Source organism: Argopecten irradians, chromosome 1 (assembly GCF_041381155.1).
Source record: "Argopecten irradians isolate NY chromosome 1, Ai_NY, whole genome shotgun sequence".
Lineage (NCBI taxonomy): Eukaryota > Metazoa > Mollusca > Bivalvia > Pectinida > Pectinidae > Argopecten > Argopecten irradians.
This window is the reverse complement of record NC_091134.1, coordinates 16,643,743-16,667,565: the sequence shown is the minus strand read 5'-3', so window position 1 is coordinate 16,667,565 and position 23,823 is coordinate 16,643,743. Positions and strand designations below refer to the sequence as shown.

At 35.4% G+C, this 23,823-nt stretch overlaps 1 protein-coding gene across 1 annotated transcript in view; it reads left to right on the top strand.

The window, feature by feature from the left end:
* Positions 1-23,823, top strand: part of LOC138319110 (histone-lysine N-methyltransferase MECOM-like) — a 112,825-nt gene that overhangs the window by 70,940 nt on the left and 18,062 nt on the right. Inside the window, exon 3 of the mRNA XM_069262043.1 lies at positions 18,799-18,933. Within this exon, the coding sequence (XP_069118144.1) occupies positions 18,799-18,933 (135 nt within the window). The remainder of the gene's footprint in view (positions 1-18,798; positions 18,934-23,823) is intronic.

Here is a 23,823-nt window from a genome sequence, read left to right as displayed (position 1 = left end):
TGTTAGTAAATTATTTGTGATTGGATATTGTCATTTAAATCATCTTAAAATTTAATATATAATTACTACGGGGGGTGGAGGCGCAACGTCCTGGGTTATGGAAAATGTAGAAATTCTTGATGGAACCGGTCGTGGATTCAAAAGAATACAGAGGCCTCACTTGCAATCCAGGTAAATATATAAAAGAGCGAGTCCAACACGTAGTTCCTTCCAGTAAGCTGATTTTTTAATCAGATAGTTGTTGACATGTTTCGACTCTGTGTCATCGAGTTGTCTTCAGAACGATTATAATTGTTTATCTAAATGTTTTGTATCATTTAATCATTTGAAATTTTTTTTCAAATTTGAAAAAATAAAATGAAAGAAATGATTTCAAATTAAGTTAAAGATGATATAGTTCAGCTGGTTGTACAGACATGATAATTGAATTCCATTGTGGTTAGAGTGGTTGAGGTTGAAATGTGGTTGATGAGGGGCTATCTTAGATAAGGCGAGATAGCACTGAGTCAAGATTTTGATTGGTTCTTAATTGGTGAATAGCACCTCCTAGTGTTATCAAGTTCTTAACAGAATAGCACCTTCACAGATTGATAAGAGTTAATTGACTTGATTTTTTCCATGCATTTTATCTACTCATGAATGTTCCAAAATGTCTATATGTATATCAAATTGCATAAATACCAATTTTGTTAAAGGATGTTTCCAAATTAAATTATCTGCAATCCTTTTGTAGTGAAATGTAAATGAATTAAGATAATATTGATTTATCTTAAATGAAGAGACGTGGGGAAATTTCTTAATCATGTACAAAATAAATTATCAAAAAAAAAATTCTCACAGTATGGGTCTGAAACTTCTTATGTGTCATCAGTAAGGTTTTGGTAATATTCTCTAGTCAACATTCTGATTGTGGGAACGTATCAAAAATCTCTACGAAATTAATAAAACTATAATTTAATTTGACCTCTAGAAACGTTACATCATTACTGCTTGTTGACAGGGACATTTTATACAATGAGGACAGCGGATGATTCACGGAATTTAATTACACCCAGACACACATCAAACAAGATGTTTAAAGAACTTTAAATTCTCAAAAAAACATGAAAGTCTCGGGGGTCGATAAATAAACTCCCTATACCATCATCATAATGTTACCGCGTCACTTTCTCAGGAAAGATGTAGAAAAATTGGAGACCATGGGAAGATATCTTCACTTAATGTAAAAGTTATTACATATTCACCGAAAAAATCGTTCGGTGTGATAACGTCGTCGACAATCCCCGTTATACCACTTGTTGTTAATCATCTGCAGACCAACCTTATTACGGCAGCAAAATAACTCGTACAGTTTCAGGGCCTTTAGCACTAGCAGACGGTTTAGATTCCAGGGGCTAAGAAAATATTACCAATTTATCTCAAATTAAGAGAAGAGTTTTTCCTTGAGAACTTTTCGTATTAATTCTAATAAAATGCTGAAAAAATTCAAACTCAGTGAAATCTTATATTTTGATCTATGTAAGATAATGCATTTTATTTTTTGCACCTTTTCATTTATTACTGTACAAAATTTTGAAAATTCTTAAAAAATTCTCAAATTTAATCTGCATGCAGGATTAAACTTTTTGTTGAATTGTTTGAGTTTTTTCAAAGAAAGTATTTTCTTTCACATTTATAAAGTGGGAAAAGTAAAAGTTAGTTCATCTTGCTTTAATTTACAAAATTTTTTCTTCAGAAATTTTGTTCTAAAATATGACTTTGTAATTGCATTTTCTGTATCTCATGCTTTTTTAGATATAAGATTATTATTGGATGAAATAGATTCACTTTGAATGAACAAATACCCAAACAGATATCCATTTTTGCTTCCTTATAATAACTGATTTCCTGGCATAATGATATCATGTGATATTCTAGTGTCCAAATATTTATTTTCAAACCTGAAATGAAAATATTGAGTGGTTTGTTTAATTCCTGACAGGTGGCACCTCTTGTGAACCCTGACAATGTAACATTACGTGACATTATGTGACCCAATAAAGCCCATCAAAGTGCCTGTATGTCTATAGATTGACCAATTAAACCAACACAGGACCACCACAGAAACCAGAGTACCCAATTAATTATCACTAATTATTTGCTCATTGATGGCAAATTAGGCATCCCTGATAAGGGGCTAGTGATAGCCTGAGCACAAGTCTCCAGTCCATTGGTTTAGATAAGACTTAGGCCACACAAATCCCCAGGGTACTGATGCTGGAGATAATCCTTAGCTGTATACCACAGTATACACTTATCATATCAAACACACCATTATCTTAACATCTTATGTATCTAAGTAGCATAGATATGTGGTTGAGAAGAACTTAATTCATAATGGAAATCAAGAAATTTGAATTTGATCCAATTCATAAGTGATTTATTTTGTGTCATTGAATGAGGCATTTAAGAAATGCTTTCTTGTCCATTGCTGTTTTCTGCTTTATCCAGGAGATCTCCTTAACTCTTCTCACCAGTAAAGATTGGGGAAAGGGTGGGGGGAGGGCATTATAATAGTAAACCCATGTTATATTTATGGCTTCTGGGAATCTTTGAAAATTGCATCCTTTGCATTTGCTGAATAAATATTTTTTAAGAATTTAATGAGAAGAGAAATATTTCTTTTATCTAAAATGTAATGCAACCCTTATTTGGATTTATTTCATAACATTTCTTTCTATGACATAATAAAGAACAATCTGTTTTGTCGTCCAAAATTTAAATATCTAAGAGATCTTTTTTTTTTCCAAAATAATTTTTCATTTATTTTCTCTTTTTTTTTCACTTTTTATAACCTGAAAACCACTTTTTCATGAACAGATCTGTCCTGACAGTTTTGATAGATCTAATCTACCGGTATATTCTTATCTGTCCCTGCTTCACTCTGTCCTTCCTTTGATTTATGACCTAATTTCACAAGTTCACTCGTTTGTGACGTAATTTCTCTTGTTGTATGATAATAATATACATCTTTGATTGGCCACATTTGCATGCTACACAAATATGACCTTTACTGCTTCTGAATACACCAATTATGAATCATGAAAATTAACATAAAACCATTGTTTTCTATGTATATGAATCAGAACCCTATTAATCATATTAATGTTCACCATCCATTCATAGTTTCTTTCTACTTTTATCCCTAGAAAAAATATATCACATCAATGAAAAACGAAAATTTAAAATGACATTTATTAATATTCTATATTAAAAATTGTGCAAACTTAATTATATTACTCCTTCAATGTGTTAATTGTAACTTTCATTTCCAATTCTTTTCTTTTGAAATTGCAAATACATGTACATTAATGTATATGAAAGTTTCATGCTGTATCTTTGGTCATTATTTTGTTTTATTTTTTAAAATTTTTGTTACCAGCCACAGTGGTTTAATTAAGGAAATGCTAGGCTAGGAGATGTGCAGGAAAATAAGAGTTTCCAAAGAAAAAGCATTGACCTATTGTTAGTACTTATAGTGGCAAACATTAATGCCTCATGTTTCACTTTGGTTTAATTTTCCATTTCGTAACCAAAGACAAAGAGGATAGTGGTTACCCTAGGTATATGTTGAGATACCCTAACCACTTAGCCACTATGGCCCCTAAATGTACAAAAACAAAAGTTCAGAAAAATAGAATAAAAAATGTGAAAGTGTTGTCAAGTGCAACATCATTAGATGATGTCAGTCTTTTATAAATGACATTTTATTTACCAACTGGAGGATGTAAATATATAAATATTCTGTTGATGTTGTTGTTTTCTATTATTTTTAGACAAAAAATAAACAACAACCTTGTGTTTTACTAAGGAAATAGGAAGGGATTAATCCTAGATGTATGTGAAACTATTTTCTCATTCAGAATATGAATCAACCTGTCAGTTACTACTCCCCCATTCATACTTGTACTTTTGTTATCAATGATCGTATCTTAATGTGTCTCATTTGTTTTAGCAGTTGACAAGTTTTAACGGGAATATTTCCCACCGAGTAACCAATACACCCACAACAATATTTAATTGTTCTCTCCGGTCCGATATAAGTTCATCGCGTACAGTCGCAGTCCACCACAGGCAGGGTGATACACTATTGTTTTCATATAATTGAATACCGATTGGATCGTCACTCTCCGCAAGGATGAGGTACTGAAGCATGCGATGGTGTGAGAGTCGAAGTAAAGGTGTAAAAGTTGAATATCATGCCGAGTAAAAAATTCAGCCTGAATCATCACAAAGGTAATTCGGACTCCTTCCATGTCATCCATTCGAAGTTATGAGCGCGAGTCATGCGGAGCAGGCTTTCAATGGATAGCCACTGATAGCGATAAGATCTCGATTTAGCGGAATTTGTTCAATGTATGACCCATAGGGGGCACTGCATATAGAGTGTTTAGGTACATGTTCATCGCTAATGAGGTTGCAATTTCAAAAAGTGTATTTATGTACTTCAACAAAGGAGCAAAAATGAGAAAAGATTGAGATCATCCGTGTTATTTATTAGCTGCATTTACAAATATTTTTATTTACCTACATAAAAATTTGTGTGAGGTCTATAAATTTGTTCTGTTACTTATTAACATGTTGTCTTCTTTTTTTATTAACAATTATAAGTTATTAACTTTGATAAGCATTTACAAGAAAACAAAAATTCCACATTTTTCATTGTTAAAAAAATAAGCATTATTATTTTTTAAATATTTTCAAAAAAATTGCAAAATACAATTGAAGAAACACCTTTTCATACATTTCAGTTATTAGGGTAAATTTCAAGATTGAAATTGATTAATTGATCAAAACTGACAGTAATAGTAAATATTTCATGTATCTATTTGAACCATAAACATTTAGTTCAAACTTTTTTCTCATGTGCATTCCATTGTTTATACTTGTAAATATATATACTTAAAAAAGAAAATAAGAAGTAATTAAGAAAAAAATATTTTATTTTGCAGTAAAAACTGTTCTTTAAAATAATTTGTTGATAATGAAATTAAATTATTTTTAATAAATTTTTTATTGCTTTATTTTATAAATATTTCCATTTTTTAACAATAAACCCATGTATTGTACAATTTACAGAAAAGAAAATGTTATCAAACTATTTTTTGTCCATTATTCAAATACACTGTGACAGCCAATGAACTTAAAAAATTTAATGGAATTTTTAAATCTTAATGGAGATTTTAACAAAGGCTGCATGATGATGATGAATGGACCATTTAAGTACGAGAAAAAGTATTTAAAATACATAAAAGACTTTATGTTAACCAACTCAGATACATCTTGATATAAAAACAGATGTTAAGATATCAACATCATTTAAAAGTACCGCCATTTTATGAAGATGTGATTTTTCGAGTACACCGGTTCATTGAATAGCCATTAGAATATTTTAAACTTTCAATAAAATTGTTCCTGCAAATGGACAGCTTACAATGAGTACAATGTTATGAGCAAGAGGAATGACCAAAATAAAGGATAATGTTCATTTCTGACAGTAAGGGGGTGTTTTTCCGCGTCTTTTCTTCGTGGTTAATTGTGTGACACTTGAGTAAACACACAAACAAAGCTATGCTCTATCGATCCTTGCATGATTAGTAGAAAACATAAGTCGAATCATGAACACCTATTTCATGCTTATAAGAATATACGTAGGCCTCCATGTAAAATTCCTATACGAAAATGACAGGCAAATATCGTCACATCATGCCAAAACAAAACAAAGCTCTTCCGTGAGTGTATCTATATCGCCTCCGCAAGCCATGCCCTTATATGGGGGCCTGCACAAAGGGTCACCATGAGGTGTTGTTGGGGGTCTTCCGTTGCCTTTATCTATTTCCGAGTTCATTCAGGTACAGTATATTGTTGTAGTATTTAAAGTTTGGTTTTCCAAACTGATGAGTTTTATCACTCATTCATTTGAAGATAATTAAAAGTTGTGGGATGAGCATGAGCTGGTATGGACAACTCTGCCATATGTTGTGGTTTCACTTCCGGAAATTTAAATATAGCTACTGAACCAATTTTCATTCAGAAGTGTTATATATATAAATATTATGAAGGTTCCATGAAAAAATTTTAAAGCGTTGATCCTCCTCCCAAAAGAAAAAAATAAACCAAGTCAGGAAAAAAAAAGAAAGCTAGTTTCTTTATATGGAGAAATTTTATTGGAAATTACTGTTATATGATTGATTATTGTAAAATTTTCATCAATTGAAAAAACACTATCTTTAATTCTTCATAGCCTAATTTGTCATCGAGGTCTGTCTTTGATTAGCTATCTGAAATAAATCATAATCATCATAGCTAATTTAATAATTAAGATTATCTGAATAGAATATATTGGGGTTGTTACAAGTGGCTCAGTGGTTAATGTGTTGCTAACGATCTTTCAGAAGCCCACAACCAGTAAACTCACATGAGACAGCTTTTCTCCAGGTGCTCCATTGAAAACTGACATAACTTAAATGTCATTGATTATAATATAAACATAGAATATACAGCATGACATGGGATGATACAGCAATACTTATTAACACACAAGATTTTAACAGCATCAAAATGTATTCATGGTCACATAATGACTCAAAATCGACCAATGAACTCCCTTTAATATTTGACCACTGTCTCTGTAGTTCTAATGATTTTCACCAACATCCTAAATTACAATTAAATACGTTTTAATTTCTATTCAATTTGAAAAAAACAAAATTCTCATCTGTAGATAATTAATAATAAGATTTTGACAGTAACGAGATTATCTGTTGAACTGTCTAGTCTTTCTCGTTTCAAAGCAATAAAGGTTTGGCCGTTAGAGGTTGGTTAATGGTAACCTGAGTGTCTGAGATAGTGTTAATGTGAGCGAGTGTCTTTATTGTGGCGAACATTACGCCCAGGTATGGTGTTCCCCTAATTGCCCCGAGTCAGCAGGTGCAAATATTTCTGTAACGATTGTTGCAATTGAAATGATTTCATTTGTAATGTAAAGACTTGTATAAGATATCTGTGTCTGCTTAAAATATGACAAACTATTACTGTAAACAATTCCTGAACAATTTTCTAAATGTTAGTTATTATTAAATCAATATTTTCTGCAATTGTTGTAGTATTTGATTTTTTATATTATTCTTTGAGAAGTTTGAACCTTCCACGAGCATCTTGTACATCCCTGAAATTTCACAATGAACTGTTCTAGCCTTTGAATTAGAATACTTCAAATGTATCTTTGAGGGTGTTTTGAATACCATTTTTTCTTTTACCTCTGAATCTTCCTGTTCATTTATTATGTAACAGTTGCTGGATTTCAAATGGTTTTTTTTCTTAATAAAACTTTATTTCATTCTTGCTTTCTACATTCACATGATCTTCTTTCTTACTTTTCTACCTTTTTCAATCAAGTGTATCTTCTTTATCATTAAATTTTACTTGAATGAAACATTAAATGACCCTGGCTGTTAACAGGACGTTAAACTGTTAAAACCAAATCAAATGAAGCATTATGCTGTAGAGTAACAATAACTAACATTTCAGGGGAGAGAATCAACAATTTTATCTAAATCACTGTAATAATAACGAAATTTTTTTATTATCTTTTACAAATTTAATTGAAAAATAGAAACCAAACAAACTGTCAGGAATGTTTAGAATGAAGCCCCGTCTAAAAACGACATGAGTTGAAGCACTCTTAACCATTCATAGTCTTGAGTGATAGACATTATTGAGGAATAGAAACGCATGTACAAAATAAAAATACAACCCGCTGGCATTCAATGGGCCATGAATGGGTGTCACAGCATTCGTGTAAATACACCTTTCTTTGGCTGTCTGAAGAGCGATTGAGGAGGGGGATGAACTGTCTTCAAGAGCCATCTTTCCTGTCACAATACGAAGGCTGTTTTACAAACAAATAAAGAATACCTACCATTGGTGGGATATTATCTAGCCAAATAGATTTAGCGAAGGGTCGCTCGCCCCATTGTTATCCGACCAGGTGTAATTTTATTAGATATGTAATTACACCTCGAGACCTATAACGATAGAATTGTCATCACCACTAGAAATAAGAGGGGGCGGGGCGTTTACTAGATAGAGGCGAGTGCAGGCCAGTGCAATGTCATGAGATTTTGTCTCCTAATTTATCTGCATGCCTAATGTTACATTGTCTATTGACATTGTACCGTATTTCCCCCAGTAAACACTTGTAGTGGAATTGTACTGGTTTGATCATCAATGACTTGAAGCTCAGCGATAGCTCCTTAGTGGACCGAACTGGACCAATCATCAGTGACCAGGTACAAGTGGTTAAGTGCATCTGGCAAGTCTTCGCAGGTCATGGGTTCAAGCTGTGTTCTGGCAGCTACATTTTCTTCTTTCTTGTTGCATAAATAGTGTTGGGGATGCAGCAGTTGCATTTTTCTTTGACTTTAAGGAAGGTGCTTTGATGTCACTTGGAGGAGCTTGGAGAAAGAAAGTGACAAAAATTGGTAGCGCTATTATGTTCAGAGGTGTGAGGTTCGAACCCTAGTCTGGTCACTACATTTTCTCCACTTCTGCTAAAAATGGAAATTGTCTTTTTAACTTGCTTATTTGGTCAAAATCGGTATTTATACCTCAAGACACGTAGAATGGTAATCTTATTCTTTCAATAAATTTCAATTACCGTTATAGCGTATCTTGATGTGAAGATATTAAAATACTGTTATTGCCATTGAAGACCTTTAAATTACTATGGTGTCTATTTAAATATTAAATCAAGAAGTAGTCATTGTGTTTTTATCTTTATTATTTACATTTCTTTACACAGTGTTCATCATTCAATCCTGTATTAAAAAGTATTCATGTACATTTGTTAGAAATCTGTTTCTTTTTGTCTTCTTATGAAAAAAGGACTAATCTTCCCTTCCCATAAAATCTTTATTATTTTCAAAATTGAAATAATTTTAATTACGAACGCTTTATTTGGAAAGAAGGAGGAGTCGCTTCTTTCAAGATATTTTCATTTAATTGATGTTTGGTTTTGACTCGGTGCCAGGAGATATTAACGGTACAAGTTATTTATTTTCATCTCTGAGAAATTGTCCGAGATTTCCATAACCTGGTGCTGTACATATTTACCTCTGATGTCTAAAGTACAATAGGGTTTTCTTAATAATTTAGCACATTTTCAACCTTTCCGATTAATCAAAATGACTTGTGCCAAATCAGGTCAACCATTTTAAAAAGTATATTATATATAAAAAAAATGTTTTGTTGGAATGAGAAAATATTCTAAACAGATTAACCATTAAATCATGTAATATTTTATGAAAGGAACAATGTAGTTGCTGGTGGCTACCATGCTGTGCTAAAAATTTATTGTAATGTCCCAGCACAAGCCGCAGAATTTTTTTTGTAGTGCTTTTTCATCATAAAAAAAAAAACGCTGTAGAGTTTAGAGTTGTGGGATACATAAATTCCTATCGGGAGTTCAATGACACCATTAGCCTATAGGACATTTATCATATTTTCATCTAGGTGTTCACACATGATTCGTAGGCTTGGACATTTCACTTGATATTATTCTTAAGAATGCCGCTAAGACAATCTGATGTCATGTTCAGGGAACTTGTGCTAGTCATATATACACAAGACATTTATGCGGAGTCAGAATGTAAGAGTTTGATGTTAGGGTTGGAGGAAACTCCAGCCATTGTCCTTCCAACTGAGCTACACTGCTGACCCCTTTTTAAGTTTTTAAACAAGATAAAAAGTTTGAAGAGTATTTGTATAGTGTCATCCAGGCCCTGGAGATTTTAAGGACAGACGCGAGGGTTGAATCCCTTTATGACTCATGAAGAAGATGTCCTGTCCTAAAGTACAATTAAATAATGGTGGCATTTTGATATCCCAAGTTTTAGTGTTCATTCGTGTTTTCAAGAGCATCTTGACTCTTAAGTTTAGATCCCTTCAAGCATTCCACTATGATCTTATCTGGTCAGCGGTCATTATGGGTCTCTGTCCATTCTATAGTTTCGGTCAAGCTCATCTTCTCAGTGGTTAAGAGTTTCGGTCAAGCTCATCTTCTCTGTGTTGAAGCATGTTTGAAGATCGTTGACCATCAGGTTCCATTCTTCATGGACAATACTGTGGACAGAGCATGTCATTTTAATGATGACCAATATGGCCGTTATTTGTCTTCGACATTTAAAACCAATGGTCAACTAGAACCATGGAAATTTATGAGAGAAGTGATTTATGAGAAATTTTCTCTCTCTCTCTCTCTCTCTCTCTCTCTCTCTCTCCCCCTCTCTCTCTCTCTGTTTTTTTTTTTTATCTTTTTTCAATTTCACTAAAATATCTTTCTTTTTCAAAAGTCGGACTTTTTCGTTATTGATTTTTTTATTACATGTACAATATGCACATGCATTATCATATTTTCACCTTAAATCTGAAAGTTTTGGTTAAATATTTTTTCTGTCATTGTGATTTTTTTTGTCTTTGATTCAAATTTTTTTTTTTTTTTTTTTAGTTATTTCATCTTCTGATAAATATAGCTGATATAGCTCTGTAATGTCATGGAATAATTGTCACCAATTAATTGCACTGTCATATCCTCTTTGTGACCTAATTGACATTCTAAATATGAATGACTCAACACCAGTTTTCGTAACCATGGTGATTAAGTCATAAAAAACACTCTCATTTCGATTTTATAGGTCATATCAACATTTTTGTGGTATTTATCGTTGAATTTATATTTTTAGAGATTTAATAATATAATTCTGGTTTGAGAGTGAAGATTTCCAAACATCCATGAAAAGTATAATTATCTTTCGTATATGCATAATGATAACAATAAATTATTATAATGAATTACTAATAGAGAAAATTTTTATATATTTTGAAATTAATTTTTTTTAATTTGATTTTATACTCAATAACGATGAGAGATGATTAATCGGTCATTTTATATAGATGTGTCACACAACCTGTACAAAACAGTAAGACACATAGATTTTTGTTGAAAGGTAATTTGTTTAGCTTGTTTTGATATCAATTTCATTGAACATTCCAATCGTGATAACTAATATCGTTAATAATTGTGAAGAGCTTCTAATATATCCGCAATCACAACAGCAAAGGCCGCTAAGACCGTATCATGACTGGACAGGACTAAGCCTCTGGACAATGGTCAAAGAGGGGAACTCTAAACGTGAGACAAACACTGAAGGAATATTTTTTGATGAGCAATGTCAGGTTTATGTCCGGCTATTGTTCATTGAATAGCACAGGTATTGTTCCTAAAATGATCAGTATTGTCCAGTCTGTGGTCAACCTTGTGATTGACCATGTTCCTACTTGACATAGAAGACCCCGACTGAGTTCCGTGGACAGTAGTCGTTCACAGTCCAGCTAAGGTGAGGCTATGGTCATTTGGTCATTACAATAGAATGTTTTTAATACCTGTTTGTCCTTTCTCAGGCCGGTGGTCAAATCTCTGACAGTTGAATAAATACATGACATGTTATTAAGCCAAAATATCAACATTATGAAATTGACGCTACTCTTCAAAAATCTGTTTCTTTAAATGTATTGGATGACATTGCTCTTCAAAAATCTGTTTCAATTAAGGCAATTGACATGATTCAAACTGAAAAATCAACATTTGCAAAACAAACCATCTGTTGAAAATCCCTTCGAGTTGCAGGGGACTTAATTCTGATAATTGGGTCGATTTGATATGTATATATGTTAAAAGGTTACATGAAAATGTTGATTTCGCGACTTTGTTCTCTCCTCTGAAAGAGATTCGTACCGAACTGACTCATCTTCAAATGTTGAGTTTAATCAGCTGTACGTACAACAAAGATGTTCAAATCGACGGACATATTGTGTTTAATGGAATGTCAAATATTTGGAGTTTTATGTGAAAGTAAGTGAAAATGACAACTCTTAGCCATCTAAGTGATCAAAGGACTTTGCAGGGATAACGAAATTTATAACTGGAACAGAAATCAATGCTTTACGACCCTACCTGGCCTGTGAGCGATTTTAACGACAGCGTAAATGTATGATGGGCTTATCAACCCGTGATATCTCAATCGAGGGAAAAAATATATAAAACGTTCTTCATCACTTTCGGACAATTGCGGAAAGAGTTCACTTTGTGGCTAGACATATTCAGAAATGCATGAAACAAAACAAATACCGAGATGAGAAATTCCAAGATTTTTTGCTAGAGGTATTAAAACAAATAAATATCTGTCACCCGCTCTACCGTCATATACCTGTATATATTAGATACATTAATGTCTCATGCAGTTTTGAGGTTTATTCTCGATATCTTGTGACATAGTTTTATGCCAACTTGTTAAAAATATCTGGGGCATATAATACAATGGACACAAAATCTCTGGTCAGGTTGTCCTGTCATACCGTATAGCCATGCAATGGTCACCCTACAAAATCTCTGGTCAGGTTGTCCTGTCATTCCGTATAGCCATGCAATGGTCACCCTACAAAATCTCTGGTCAGGTTGTCCTGTCATACCGTATAGCCATGCAATGGTCACCCTACAAAATCTCTGGTCAGGTTGTCCTGTCATACCGTATAGCCATGCAATGGTCACCCTACAAAATCTCTGGTCAGAGTGTCCTGTCATACCGTATATCCATGCAATGGTCACCCTACAAAATCTCTGGTCAGGTTGTCCTGTCATACTGTATAGCCATGCAATGGTCACCCTACAAAATCACTGGTCAGGTTGTCCTGTCATACCGTATAGCCATGCAATGGTCACCCTACAAAATCTCTGGTCAGGTTGTCCTGTCGTACTGTATAGCCATGCAATGGTCACCCTACAAAATCTCTGGTCAGGTTGTCCTGTCATACCGTATAGCCATGCAATGGTCACCCTACAAAATCTCTGGTCAGGTTGTCCTGTCATTCCGTATAGCGATGCAATGGTCACCCTACAAAATCTCTGGTCAGGTTGTCCTGTCATACCGTATAGCCATGCAATGGTCACCCTACAAAATCTCTGGTCAGGTTGTCCTGTCATACCGTATAGCCATGCAATGGTCACCCTACAAAATCTCTGGTCAGGTTGTCCTGTCATTCCGTATAGCCATGCAATGGTCACCCTACAAAATCTCTGGTCAGGTTGTCCTGTCATACCGTTTATCCATGCAATGGTCACCCTACAAAATCTCTGGTCAGGTTGTCCTGTCATTCTGTATAGCGATGCAATGGTCACCCTACAAAATCTCTGGTCAGGGTGTCCTGTCATTCCATATAGCGATGCAATGGTCACCCTACAAAATCTCTGGTCAGGTTGTCCTGTCATTCCGTATAGCCATGCAATGGTCACCCTACAAAATCTCTGGTCAGGTTGTCCTGTCATTCCGTATAGCGATGCAATGGTCACCCTACAAAATCTCTGGTCAGGTTGTCCTGTCATACCGTATAGCCATGCAATGGTCACCCTACAAAATCTCTGGTCAGGTTGTCCTGTCATTCCGTATAGCCATGCAATGGTCACCCTACAAAATCTCTGGTCAGGTTGTCCTGTCATACCGTATAGCCATGCAATGGTCACCCTACAAAATCTCTGGTCAGGTTGTCCTGTCATTCCGTATAGCCATGCAATGGTCACCCTACAAAATCTCTGGTCAGGTTGTCCTGACATACTGTATAGCCATGCAATGGTCACCCTACAAAATCTCTGGTCAGGTTGTCCTGTCATTCCGTATAGCCATGCAATGGTCACCCTACAAAATCTCTGGTCAGGTTGTCCTGTCATACCCTATAGCGATGCAATGGTCACCCTACAAAATCTCTGGTCAGGTTGTCCTGTCATACCGTATAGCCATGCAATGGTCACCCTACAAAATCTCTGGTCAGGTTGTCCTGTCATACCGTATAGCCATGCAATGGTCACCCTACAAAATCTCTGGTCAGGTTGTCCTGTCATACCGTATAGCCATGCAATGGTCACCCTACAAAATCTCTGGTCAGGTTGTCCTGTCATACCGTATAGCCATGCAATGGTCACCCTACAAAATCTCTGGTCAGGTTGTCCTGTCATACCCTATAGCCATGCAATGGTCACCCTACAAAATCTCTGGTCAGGTTGTCCTGTCATTCCGTATAGCCATGCAATGGTCACCCTACAAAATCTCTGGTCAGGTTGTCCTGTCATTCCGTATAGCGATGCAATGGTCACCCTACAAAATCTGTGGTCAGGTTGTCCTGTCATTCCGTATAGCGATGCAATGGTCACCCTACAAAATCTCTGGTCAGGTTGTCCTGTCATTCCGTATTAGCGATGCAATGGTCACCCTACAAAATCTCTGGTCAGGTTGTCCTGTCATTCCGTATAGCGATGCAATGGTCACCCTACAAAATCTGTGGTCAGGTTGTCCTGTCATTCCGTATAGCCATGCAATGGTCACCCTACAAAATCTCTGTTCAGGTTGTCCTGTCATACCGTATAGCGATGCAATGGTCACCCTACAAAATCTGTGGTCAGGTTGTCCTGTCATTCCGTATAGCGATGCAATGGTCACCCTACAAAATCTCTGGTCAGGTTGTCCTGTCATTCCGTATAGCCATGCAATGGTCACCCTACAAAATCTCTGTTCAGGTTGTCCTGTCATACCGTATAGCGATGCAATGGTCACCCTACAAAATCTCTGGTCAGGTTGTCCTGTCATTCCGTATAGCGATGCAATGGTCACCCTACAAAATCTGTGGTCAGGTTGTCCTGTCATTCCGTATAGCGATGCAATGGTCACCCTACAAAATCTGTGGTCAGGTTGTCCTGTCATTCCGTATAGCGATGCAATGGTCACCCTACAAAATCTGTGGTCAGGTTGTCCTGTCATTCCGTATAGCCATGCAATGGTCACCCTACAAAATCTCGGGTCAGGTTGTCCTGTCATACCGTATAGCCATGCAATGGTCACCCTACAAAATCTCTGGTCAGGTTGTCCTGTCATTCCGTATAGCGATGCAATGGTCACCCTACAAAATCTGTGGTCAGGTTGTCCTGTCATTCCGTATAGCCATGCAATGGTCACCTTACAAAATCTCTGGTCAGGTTGTCCTGTCATACCGTTTATCCATGCATTTGCCTGGTTAGACTGGTTTCTGTGCCTAAAGAAGCTGTTTCCTTTTTTCATCACAATTTGTTCCATAAATCAGAATTCTATTTATTATATATATATATAATGTAACACCATATATGTTAATATGATCTAATTAATAGTCATGAATGGCCAGTCCTGTTCTTAATCTTTCTACCTGGTCGTGATTTCTTGATGTATGAACCTTCAAAAAACCTTCAAACTCCTACAGACATATATATGGTAAGCATTCGGTTTATTGTTACAATGTCAAGGTCACTCCACATTATTACTACAAGGTCAAGGTCATTTTACATTATTGTTACAATGTCAAGGTCACTTAACATCATTACTACAAGGTCAAGGTCATTTCATATCATTGTTATAAGGTCAAGGTCACTTCACATTATTGTTACAATGTCAAGGTCACTTCATATTATTACTAAAATATCAAGGTCATGTCACATTATTGTTACAATGTCATGGTCATTTCACATTATTGTTACAAGGTCAAGGTCACTTCAAATTATTATAATAAGTTCAAGGTTGCTTAGCATTATTGTAAGTAAAGTTCAATTCATGCTAATTATGCTTTATGGTCAAGGCTACTTCACTAAATTGATGCAAACATAGTGTAAACACAAACATACTTTTCACTGTTACAATACCTGTAGGTAAATATTAATTACCATTTCCGATAAAAGGTCAAGGTCACAATAAAAGACATTATTTTGAGTACCAAGGCTATATTAACCTATATTCAGCATTATTGATTTAAGTTCAATTAATATATGCGCCATATTGATAAGGTCAAGTTGTATTTAAGGTCAGATATTTTTTTCCGACTAGAAAATGTGAAAAATAGAATTAATAATATACTTGGAATCATATAAACGTGAGATATGTACGAATCTCCTGAGCGACCTCTCTGCGATATTTATCTACACATAAATCACACGCTTTATCTGCTGCCGGTGTTTGTATTTGATGAAGCCTTAAATACTGCTTTGTTTGTCATGAATCGGAGAGATTGGGTCAAAAATAATAAGTAATTAATATCACTGATCACAGCTGGGGGACATATGTCTACCGATGATGTCACAGGCTGTTCACCAGTAATGTCCTCGCTGATTGGCCGATTATCGTAATGACACACAATAAAAAAGAAGATGGTATTTGGTTCGAGTCTGTATATGTTAATGAGAATTAGTCGTCTCTGATTAAGGTCAGTCATAAGGGAAACTGGTCATTAAAATTCCTATACATGAGACATTCGTCTGACCAGTCTCATAATGTAGGAATCGTCAACATCATGTACTGCCAATGTTTACAAAGACTTTGCTTACGGGTGTACAGACTAGTTTCATTCTAAAAAAAGAAAATTTAAGAAAGAGACATTACAAATTAAAATTAATTTTCAACCCCCATCAACATTTAATGCCTGGATTTGATGGCTTTAAATGATATTTAGGTTTAACTGCATTTTGAGATTCAATATTTTACTGCCTCCAACTTGAAAATTTGGGGGTGGGGTGGGGGGCGGGGGGGGGGAGGGGGTACAGATAAAGTCATACCCATGGCCATCTTGTTTAAATATCTAATTGTTATATGGAAGCAGTACATTTATATCTTACAACATTTCTAGTTTGAATTAAGAAAGACAGTACTTGTTGTAGTAATGTATATGTACGTTAATGTGGATTGGGTGACGTTTCTGTTGCATAGCTGTTGCAGCCAACAATGTTCACTGCAGCCTATATGCAATTTTTCCCCCAAAAAACTTATATCAATTAAATAATTGCTGCATCTATGTTCATAACAGTATATAAAATTAATAGCAATTACGTGGACTTCCTGTGGTAATTACGGAATTAATTATGCAAATGAGATAAACACCAATTAAGTGTTCCCATCCAAAAACTGCATTTATTGATTAATATTCCAAACAAGCGATGATTCATCTAGTTTTATACTTATATACATATACTAGATGAGCCATTGTAATTAATGAATATTTTTTTCAGGTAAATACTAATTTATCATGCCCCCACATAGAAAATAGAAAGGAGGGGAAGGGGCGGGGGGTGGGGGGTTGGGTTTACCCATGTGTGTCCCATATGTCCCTATATATGATACACAAATATTTCTAGTTGTCGTTGGTCCACTCACAGCTGAGAAATGTGAAACATCTGTGGATGGGACAAATAAGTAATCATTTAATTAAACATAATGGATAAAATAAAAGCCTTTTAATGATGATAGTCCATTGTCTGGGATGAGTACAATATCAATTAATAATTTTATCCCAGTGGTTAAACTGAACTCTAGAAATTGAGTGAATAAAATGTCATGCCTATCTGAAGACACGTCGGATATTAACATTATAATTAATCAAAACCTCGACATGTGCTAAAAAAATATTGTACCAAATTAGTTGTTTTAATAATATTTTGTTAAATGTCTTATTGATTATATATAATAAACAAAACGTTCATTAATTACACAACATGTTTGAAATTTTATCAAGACTTACAGCCGGAGAACATTCCAGCATAGCTTTGTTAAGACACACATTGCCCAAATTCTATCATCCTTTTAGAAGTACAATATTATCTGACATACGACTTGTACAGGACATTGGATGTATGTTTCAATGATTTCTAAATCAGATCACACAATTGTCACTAAACTTAAAAATCGGATAGAAACCACTTGTCGATATTATGATTTCTAAGATCATGGCAGGTGAATCCCATTTCAGAGTACGGTTCATCGCACAGGGCATATATAATTGTTTGACAGGTATCTTAAACTGAAAAGAAAATAAGCTTAAAAACAGCTGTCAGTTCTCGCGGGTGAAGAATAAACGATGAAAAAAAGACTCGAAAGAAAATCACCCCGCAACTTCTAGTTAAAAGCACAGCTCTTAATTCTCACAATCAATAACATGCAGTCGGTTGACTCGATATCAGATCATTGTAGAGATAGTCGGCACTTCTGCAGTTGTAGAGCCCCTTTGATTGGAGGATCTTTTCGGTGATCGGTTTTAAACGATGCCAGGTATCTATAACAATTGTTGCGTTTTCGGATAATGATGCTAGGTAGGCGTGGTATCTTCGGCAGGAGAAAGTGGGCTATTGTTTGGCGCTATTACGGCAGCCGTTCTCTCTCAATTGTACAGCGAGTGATGTTGGGGCGTTAATAGCAAGAGTGATATTGTTTATGTTGTCTATTTCGCTTGTTTAAAAACAGATGGGACCCCTCTTCATGTCATTGTAAAGCGGAAATCTTTCAGATAATTTATAAAAGAAAATTGGTAACTTTTTACATCTGTGTTTACAATTAAACTGTTTGCAAGTTTAGCTGTGTTATGAATCTAGAATTTAAATATTTAACAAATTTGTATATTTCTGTTTAAATTAAATATCTGATTTCAGATTGTGTAGATATAAAAAGTACATTAAACATTTTTTAATCTGTATATACATGCTATAATCAGAGTTTGAATTGACAGTGAAGTTGGGATTTTTCAGACTGCATGTCTTCAATTCAGAATGCAGACATTTGAAAATGATGATTTTGATCCCATAGTTATACAATTTGTTTTACTGTAATCTTAAATTCTAGAAAGCTTACGGAAGATTTTTGCTTTCAGATTGTGGATGAGGAACACAATGTGAAGGGATGGATTGACGCTAGCGAACCCGGAGCGGGTAATTGGATGAAGTATATTCGGAGTACGGAGGATCACGAATCTCGAAACTTGATGGCGATACAAATTGATAAGCAGGTAATTAGTTAAAGCTTTGGTCGGGAAAACTTATAAAAGTTATATTTTCAATTACATTGAAATAATTAAAACTTTAAATTTGATTGACAATGATTTTATTTTTCTCTGAAAAGCATGACACTATATGTTGCTAACATTACCATCAGGGCAGATAACTCAGTAATATGCAAACACAGTAGAACTGTGTTAAATATGCATGGTATTATATCATTTTTAAGAGGCACATAATTATATATATATAATATAAAAGACAAACAACAGCAAATTAGATTTCAAAGCTAGTTTTATTTCTAAAATTGCCAGGAATTTATTTTATGATGTTAAATCGGCCAGACAAGAAAGAAAATAAGCAGAATTTCCTTCAGACAAAACATGTCTAAGTGGCAACTTGAGAGCATCCAAGATGACATTTTCAAGACAAAAACTGAAGCGTGTGAAAATCTTCCCAAAAGACATAGAACTCGAGTAAGCAACAGGCCCTCCTGTTGCAATCATAAAAATGAAATAGACATCTGGAATAAATTACTTCACAGAAATTTGGGGATGCTGGAAAAATGTCATCTTTCTCTTCATGGGGCAAATTTGAAACATGACAACAGCAAGGTCTCAGTGACCGGACTAGGGCTGGGAGAGGATATTGGTCGGAAATATCTCCCAAACGCTCCGAACAGTTAGCTTAATGCTCAAAATTATAAAAACGGAAATTAACTTTACAAAACCTGAATTGGTAATGCAAGCAACATCATTCATTATAAGCAATTTTTTTTTAAAGAATAATTTTATAATTAGAGATTTAAATGATGAATATTATAAAAATTATGTGAATTTTTTCATTAGCAAGAAAACTTTTTAAGCTTGTCAGCAGTATTTGTGTGTTTAGTGAAGCGAGATCCTTATCAAGGCTTCCGAAATCTAGAACTGAGGAGATGATTATTTAAAAGGAAGTTTCAGCATTTCTGAGTTGGATCCACTTGAGAAAGGACAGCTTTATAAGACTTCAATGTTTTTTTGTGTTTTTCAGAAATTTATATTTTCCTTCTCAATCTGTGTGTTAAGTGTCCTACATATGGTATAGACTTTCAGAGGTGTTACGCACTACGCATTTCGACATTTATTCCAGCCTTATTCACATTACGTGATGTAACTTGTATCTGTAACACTGAAAAGCTCTAGAAAATACAACTTAGTTGATGGGTTTTAAGATGTTCTTGAGAACACTATATGTGTTGAAAGTGAAATCTACTTCGCTGCCTTTAGTTTCTTTGTAATTGTTTTGTTGACTATTGTTCTCCTAAATAATAAATTTACCATATTTCAGTATGTTTGGAGTGCGCCACTCTACGACTATTCTTAAATCGTTAAAATCGATTACTGTGTCTTTAACATGTCTAATTTATATTTTTTATGAGGGGTCATTTTAAAGTAATCTATGAGCTTTAAGAAAACTATGCAATATTGTATCCAAATTGTCTTTAACTCCTAGATTTAGATATTATATGTGGCCCATCTTTTTATCTTTTTGGTACCTGATACATTTTTTACTAATATAACAATTATTCAATGTTGAAAATAGGCTGTGGAAAACTGATACCAAGTTGACATAAGGAATCTATGAAATGGCGGACATATTTATGTTCCCTTCGCCAAATAAACTAACCCCCGCCCCCAAGAAAAAGTGCAGCATATTACCCATGTTTGTCATTTCACATTGCATCTTCTCATGTACAGTCGTATCCCCGGTGTCGTCCTGTCTGATCCCATTTACATAGTGAAAGCATTTCTAGCTTTCATTCAATTAAATGTATTTATAGATCATTACAAACTTGAAATAAAAAATAATGTTGACATGTAATTAAATTATCTCACTAATGAGAAGGTAGATACAAGTTTATAAGGCAGAAGTATTAATCAATCAGAGAGTACTAACTCTTCAGGAATGCTTGGTTCTATCCTATCATAGTCTTTGTGTAATTTAAAAAAAAAAAAAAATCAGTATTAGTCTTTCGGATTATGTGTTCAGTAATGTATTTTCAGTCATAAATCCTACAATATATTAGCTTTGGGGATCTGTTATCAGGTCTTATTCAATTTATCTTACAACAAACAAATCTTAGATCAAATTAAAGCTAAGATTCTACTGCATAAAAAGTCATATTGCATCTGTCTTTAAACCCAGAAACTTGATTAAATATTGATAATGTTTAGATCACTTATGCCAAATATTTATACAAAAACCAATTAATGATTTGATCATAACGATGTTCGTCTTTCATCTCGGACGTGGACAGTTAGTGTTGTCCTATCAATAAAGTCCATACACTTGGATTGGAGTATTTGCTGGTATTTCGGTACTCCTCGGGTCCTTTCATGTCCGACAATGGCACTCCGATTTAACCTTTATAGATGAGAACGGTTAATTGAAGAGGCGAGTACAGATGGCTCTCTTTGCTTTGTTTTATTGGAAGTGGTCATCACCCAGGGAATCAAAGCTCGGCACACTCGTCCGCACACGTGCAGAACGGTCCCACTGAAGTGTCCTCAAATATTATCCCCCGAAGAGATAAAGAGACAGATTGTCATGTCTGGAATCTGGGGATGGATTAGGTTAAGGATTAAGTCTGATACTCACAAATTTAAGGCTTTTGTCTTAAGATGTCAGATCAATGATTGGACAGTTGATTTATTTTAAAAATGGTGGTGAAAATGTGTTGTCTTGGGTTAACCTGCAGACATGACTGTTTATCTTGAAAATGAAAATGCGTCAGACTTGTAATATGCATGCAGTGAGTCTTAAATTTTGTATATAGATGTGTCTATTTAATGTGTCCATTAAAGACAGGTGTGTTCATTGTAGACAGGTGGTCTCCCTATACAGGTGTGTCCATTATAGAAAGGTGGTCTCCCTACACAGGTGTGTCCATTATAGACAGGTAGTCTCCCTATACAGGTGTGTCCATTATTGATAGGTGGTCCCCTACACAGGTGTGTCCATTATTGACAGGTGGTCTCCCTATACAGGTGTGTCCATTATAGACAGGTGGTCTCCCTAGACAGGTGTGTCCATTATAGACAGGTGGTCTCCCTATACAGGTGTGTCCATTATAGACAGGTGGTCTCCCTACACAGGTGTGTCCATTATAGACAGGTGGTCTCCCTATACAGGTGTGTCCATTATAGACAGGTGATATCCCTATACAGGTGTGTCCATTATAGACAGGTGGTCTCCCTACACAGGTGTGTCCATTATAGACAGGTGGTCTCCCTACACAGGTGTGTCCATTATAGACAGGTGGTCACCTTATGCAGTTGTGTCTATTATAGACATGTGGTCTCCCTATACAGGTGTGTCCATTATAGACAGTTGGTCGCCATTTACAGGTGTGTCCCTTAAAGACAGGTAGTCTCCCTATACAGCTGTGTTAATTATAGACAGGTGTGTCCATTATAGACAGGTGTCCCTCTATACAGGTTGTCCATATAGACAGGTGGTCTCCCTTTACAGATGTGTCATAGACAGGTGCCCTAAGTCCATTATAGACAGGTGGTCTCCTAACAGTGTGTCCATTAAAGACAGGTGGTCTCCCTATCAGGTGTGTCCATTATAGACAGGTGGTCTCCCTATACAGGTGTGTCCATTATAGACAGGTGGTCTCCCTATACAGGTGTGTCCATTATAGACAGGTGGTCTCCCTAACAGGTGTGTCCATTATAGACAGGTGGTCTCCCTATACAGGTGTGTCCATAAGACAGGTTCCCTATAGGTCAGAAGGTGTCTCCTACTATACAGGTGGTCTCCTGTGTCCATTGTAGACAGGTGGTCTCCCTATACAGGTGTGTCCATTATAGACAGGTGGTCTCCCTATACAGGTGTGTCCATTATAGACAGGTGGTCTCCCTATACAGGTGTGTCCATTATAGACAGGTGGTCTCCCTACACAGGTGTGTCCATTATAGACAGGTGGTCTCCCTATACAGGTGTAATTATAGACAGGTGTGTCCATTATAGACAGGTGGTCCCTCTATACAGGTGTGTCCATTATAGACAGGTGGTCTCCCTACACAGATGTGCCCATTATAGACAGGTGGTCTCCCTATACAGGTGTCCCATTATAGACAGGTGGTCCTAACAGGTGTTCCATTATAGACAGGTGGTCTCCCTATACAGGTGTGTCCATTATAGACAGGTGGTCTCCCTACACAGGTGTCTCCATTATAGACAGGTGGTCTCCCTATACAGGTGTGTCCATTATAGACAGGTGGTCTCCCTATACAGGTGTGCCCATTATAGACAGGTGGTCTCCCTACACAGGTGTGCCCATTATAGACAGGTGGTCTCCCTACACAGGTGTGTCCATTATAGACAGGTGCCCCTATACATGTGTATGCCATAATTATATATAAAGAGATGTTTGCATTATAAAAAAAGATGTTCATTTTAGTTTCAACATGATATATTGGGCAACAAATCATTGTATTTTATAATTATTGTAAGACATTGTGAATTATTTTCACATACAGTATAGTTCCAAAAACATAAAGGATTATGTTGAGAGATATAGGTGTCAAAAACTGTATTAAAGTTCACCTCTAATTGATACTTTCTCTGTCATAAGTTGTTTATTGTCAACATAATTAAGTTATAAAAGTAAACAAGATTTCATTGACTGGTATTAAAAGGAAAACATTATTAGTTCTGGTTGATATGATTATTGAACAGAGATTGGCATGCCAAGCTAGACTGACAGGATAGTTTTTAACAGTGAGACAGGGGGCCTGGTGTTCTTAGTGTTAGGGTGTTGATGAACAGGGGCTGTTGATCAGCTGATTAAGGTTCAGGGGTCAGATGTCAGGCCCTGGATAGGGATCTGACCCATGACCTTAATCACCAAG